The 4,664-nt window shown below is 41.6% G+C and overlaps 1 protein-coding gene across 1 annotated transcript; it reads right to left on the bottom strand.

Moving 5' to 3' along the window:
- Nucleotides 1-1,024: 1,024 nt before the first annotated feature.
- Nucleotides 1,025-3,351, bottom strand: LOC128688171 (cuticle protein AM1199-like). Its single transcript, XM_070086846.1, has 3 exons — nt 3,235-3,351; nt 2,762-2,991; nt 1,025-1,471 (listed from the first exon to the last, which is right to left on the bottom strand). Exons 1-3 carry the CDS (start codon nt 3,241-3,243, stop codon nt 1,303-1,305), a joined length of 408 nt encoding a protein of 135 aa, XP_069942947.1. The 5' UTR covers nt 3,244-3,351; the 3' UTR covers nt 1,025-1,302.
- Nucleotides 3,352-4,664: the final 1,313 nt, after the last annotated feature.

Below are 4,664 nucleotides of genomic sequence, written 5' to 3'. Positions count from 1 at the left end.
CTAATTCTATTTGAGAAAAATAAAAACACTTTTCGTTCGTTCGTGTTCCATCTTCTGCTTCGTTGTCATGGATTTATTAAGCACTACAAATAGTTCCTTTAGTTTCAGTTTGTCAGAGTCATCCAATATCCTAAAAAAATTGAATGAGATCTTGCAGCCTACATTTCCTAAGAGGCTAAAAGGTTAAGTGGTCTGAGTCTTGCTTCGTACAGGTTGTTTCTGAGAGATGGTACGAATTTGCTTTTCTTTCCTCTGGCCTCTAAAGTTGATCTTCGTCTTTTATGTAAGTTGGAGACCAAAATCTAGAGGACATATTCAAGATACGATCTAATTAGTGAATTATGGAGAGTCAATATCTTGGTTATGAAGCTCAGCTTCCCTTCAGCTTTGTTGCCCGCAAATAGTCAGTGTTTCGTACTACTGAGGTTAAAATCTTACAGTTCTATTATTAACGAAGCTGGGTTGCGGGTATATACAAAGAAAGATCGCAGTCAACAGGTCTCGATACTGCTACTGAGACGAACAAGATTCCCAGGCAGTACTCTTATACACTCGGCCACAAATATCACATAAGACGGGCAGCCTGGTTCACAAGCCATGTTTCTTTCCCAGCTCGGGCATGTCAGTGAGCCTCAAGCATGGATATTTATATATCTAGTTGGATGAATTGTATTGTAGCCAGCTGGTGCAGTGGCTAACGCGTCGGTCTGGAGTTTTATGACTCTGCTCGCGGGTTCGCTCCCCGCCCGTGGTATGGTTTGAGTGTTGTAAACAATTTAATTTATTTTTCTTTATTAATTTATAGAAAAAATTTCCTTTAAAACAAAATTAGAGGCTGATGGGGATGTCAAAAGTGACCATGGAAGCCACATGTGCTGCCTTCTGTTGTTGAAATGATAATAAATTATTTTAAGTGATTTTGACGTCAGAATCTGTGGAGAACGAAGGCCTCTCTCACACTCGACTCTCTCATACTTATACATTCTCACACACTTATTACCACAGAGGAAAATCATATACATTGAGTTTGAGAATCAGAAAATTTATTGAGATAAATGATTACGCGTTCGAGGTAAGCAGCTCCGCACAAGGTAAACTGTATCATCAGTGGCCATCATCGATCTAAGACCTTTGAAGTAGCGTTGAATGTTGACGAAGGAAGAAGCCTTCTGCAGACGGCGGAGGAGAATCATTCAACCAGCAAGGGTAGATGTAGCTGCTAACTCATCCATCGTCATGCTGGTCTTCCAGTCCTTCTGTAACTTCAAGTTTTCTATGCTATGTTGTGTTCCGTCTCGTGTGTTAGTTAAAGACGATCCCTCGTCGGCGCTGGTCCTCGGCGATGCGGATCTGCTCGATGGCGTGGGCGGGGAGTGGATGGGGCGTTGGGATTTGTGGGGACTCAGCGCGGTAGCCGAACTCGTCAGCGATGTAGCGGACCTCAGCTGGGGTGCCGTCGGGAAGAGTGAATCTGTGGACGATGGAGAGGGAGTGGCTGATGAGAAAAATATTTCATAAACATAAATTTATATTCACCAGAGTATTCATACTTACATAAATAAAAAGCATAAATCTGTTTCGTTTGTAATAAGTAATTACACGTAACTTTATAAGCACCATCACACATCAGGTCACACACACACACAACTTTGCACATTCACATACCTTTACACACCACGCACCCCATCACACACACACACACACACACACACACACACACACACACACACACACACACACACACACACACACACACACACACACACACACACACACACACACACACACACACACATACACACACAAAACAAACACCTTCAAATCAGAAAGGTTATTTCTAGCAGTGTTGCAGAACAGTGGAACGGGTTGCAAAAGAAAGAGGTAAGTGAAAAATGTTCAGAAGTTTCTTAACAGATCAAATACCAAAGAGGGATTCCGCGAGAACAACCCTGCTTGTGCAGGCACTAACTAATAACAACTGCCAAAAATTTCTCTGCATGGTAGTGGCTTTCTTTCAACTTATCAAATCATTATTGTAACTACACATTGTAAACTATGCAAGGAAATAAACTCCCTAATCCTTTATCTATCTTTATCTATCATGCTCTCCGATATGTGGAGCGATTTGGATAAAGAAGCAACGGAGGATGACGTTCTATGTAGACCCAATCGTAATAATAATAAGAATCAACTCATACACGTAAAACACTTACAAACATCTTCAAACATGCATCAGCATTCACACTCTATACGAGCTACCTTCACACTCCCCACACATTTAACAGGACTTATGCACACACAGCAAGCAAATTTACTAAAGATCTCTCTCTGAGAAACATCAAAGAGTTCTTCGAAATATTTGCTTGGCCGTTTCGAGCGTTTTGTCTCGTGTGTCTCCCATCCTTTTGAAACATTACTTACCTGTCCCGCACGTCATGTCTTCCGTAGCCTCAGTCACCTGTAGGTCGCTAATACAATACATTATTACCGCTATTTTGACATTCCTGAATATTACTGAAGCTGCGTGATAGATAATATCCTATTGTCTTCTGCTGTGTGTGTATGTGTGTGTGTGTGTGTGTGTAAGAGAGAAAGTTTTCGATTCTTTGTTATTAATTTCTGGCATTAAAATATGGGTCAGCGAGTAATAGAGGTACAGGTTAATTTGGTGCATCTGTCCCTTTAAAAAGCTATAAACACCAGGGACTCGTCTATATGGGATCGTAGATGCTTGTAATATGTAAGATAGCTGAAAACTCACCTGTAGGAACCCTGGATGTTGCTCTGACCCTTGGAGCCCGGACGACCAACAGCGCTCACAGAGATGCCGTTCTCGGTCTCGAATTCGTAGTTGAAGTTACCGTCGCCACTGTCGTGGCGGTTGTCTCTCAGGATGGCGATGTGACGGTAGTCTGGTCGATCATAGCGAGGAAACTGTTGACCAAACTGCGCGGCGGAGACCACGGAGACGACCAGGCAGACGAAAATTACCTGGGAATAGAAGAGAGAGGCAAATAAATGCAGTGCCCAAATGCATGCGAGAGGTCAATGAATTACCACGATAATTTTGAGTTTCAAATGAAATAGTTGCTATCTCGGAAATCGTGTCTGTTTTACGCTTGTCTCTTCGAGGATCGAGCTTTCACCATTCTTTGCTCTGAGTAACACTTCAGCGCCTAGCATAAATATAATTTAAAATTAATATTTCCTCTGCTTTTCTCCCTAGGTACTCACGAGCTTCATGTTGGTCGAATGAGGATGGGCTGAGGATAGAAGCAGTGAGCTGGGGCGGATCCTTATATACCCAGGCCGAGGTCAGCTGAAGCTCTTCTCCCGTTTTTGTTTCACTTGTCCGGGTCACAGAGGGTGAGGCCGGATGTTCTGATCTGTGCAGATCAAGTCAGTGAGGCGTGACCCGTGGATGGTGAGGACTCCCTAGCCTCTGGCATCTGGAAGGTTGCTAAACATCACAGCCAAGAATGTGACGCGATTAATGTGCTTTGTGTGACGAGACAGTATCTCGTCTATTTAGATATTTTACCACTATATTATGATCTTCAATAGAAGTTCATTTAATAATTTACTGAAATCATGCATATTTAATCTTTTCATTAATCATTTGCACTTTTCTGCCGCCATTCCGACCAGATTGTTTCTCCAGTACTAGCTAATACTAGTTACTATAGTACTAGCCAATACTAGTTACTATAGTACTAACCAATAGTTCTATAGTACTAGCCAATACTACTTACTATAGAGTCCTTAGTAAGACAAAATGTATCATAATGGGAACTTGTCCTAAACTGTTAACCCTTTACCATACAACAAAATGTGCAGGAACTTTGCATATGTTACGTCTACTCCCAACAAAATTAAGCTTCATTACAGTACACTAGCAAAAATATGTAATTGTGTAACAAGCACATTAAATAAAAAAAACCGCTCTAGATGCAATAAATAAATATGAAATTCTTTAGGGAGACTGCAACCAGTCGTACACAGAGTAAACAAGTAGAAATTTGAATAGTGGAGTAACACCAAGAAAACAACTAGAAATGGACAAGACATTTCAGTAGTTTTCCAGTATGTTGAGACTTGTTACCATAATATTAACCGGGAACAAATTGTATGTATAAGTGAAAAATGTTGAAGTTGGCTACGAGTGCATCGTGACCCAGTTTCTGTATCTTACAAGGCTGAGGGGAATCCTTGCACAATCATTGCTCTTCTGTCTCTCATTCCTGTGTTTGAATTATGTTATGTGACCTGCCGTTGTATTTAACCTTCATGTTTGGTTTAGAAAGACACGTAAGCAAACACTATGACATATTTATTAGAAAACGTTTCGGTCCTGGGACATTGATCACTTCTAACATACAGAGGTAGAAAGGCATTATATTTGTAGGCGGAGAGTGAGGTGTGACGCACGTGACCTGAGGAATGTCATAAGAACATGAGAACATAAGAATGGAGGAACACTGTAGAAGGCCTACTGGCCCATGCGAGGCAGGTCCTTATCAAAACAACCTCTGCCTATGATGAGGACGTGTAGACCTGCCTCGCATGGGCCAGTAGGCCTTCTACAGTGTTCCTCCATTCTTATGTTCTCATATTCTTATGACATTCCTCAGGTCACGTGCGTTACACCTCACTCTCCGCCTACA

This window comes from Cherax quadricarinatus, chromosome 19 (genome assembly GCF_038502225.1).
Source record: "Cherax quadricarinatus isolate ZL_2023a chromosome 19, ASM3850222v1, whole genome shotgun sequence".
Classification (NCBI taxonomy): domain Eukaryota; kingdom Metazoa; phylum Arthropoda; class Malacostraca; order Decapoda; family Parastacidae; genus Cherax; species Cherax quadricarinatus.
This window is presented reverse-complemented; position numbering and strand designations above follow the sequence as displayed.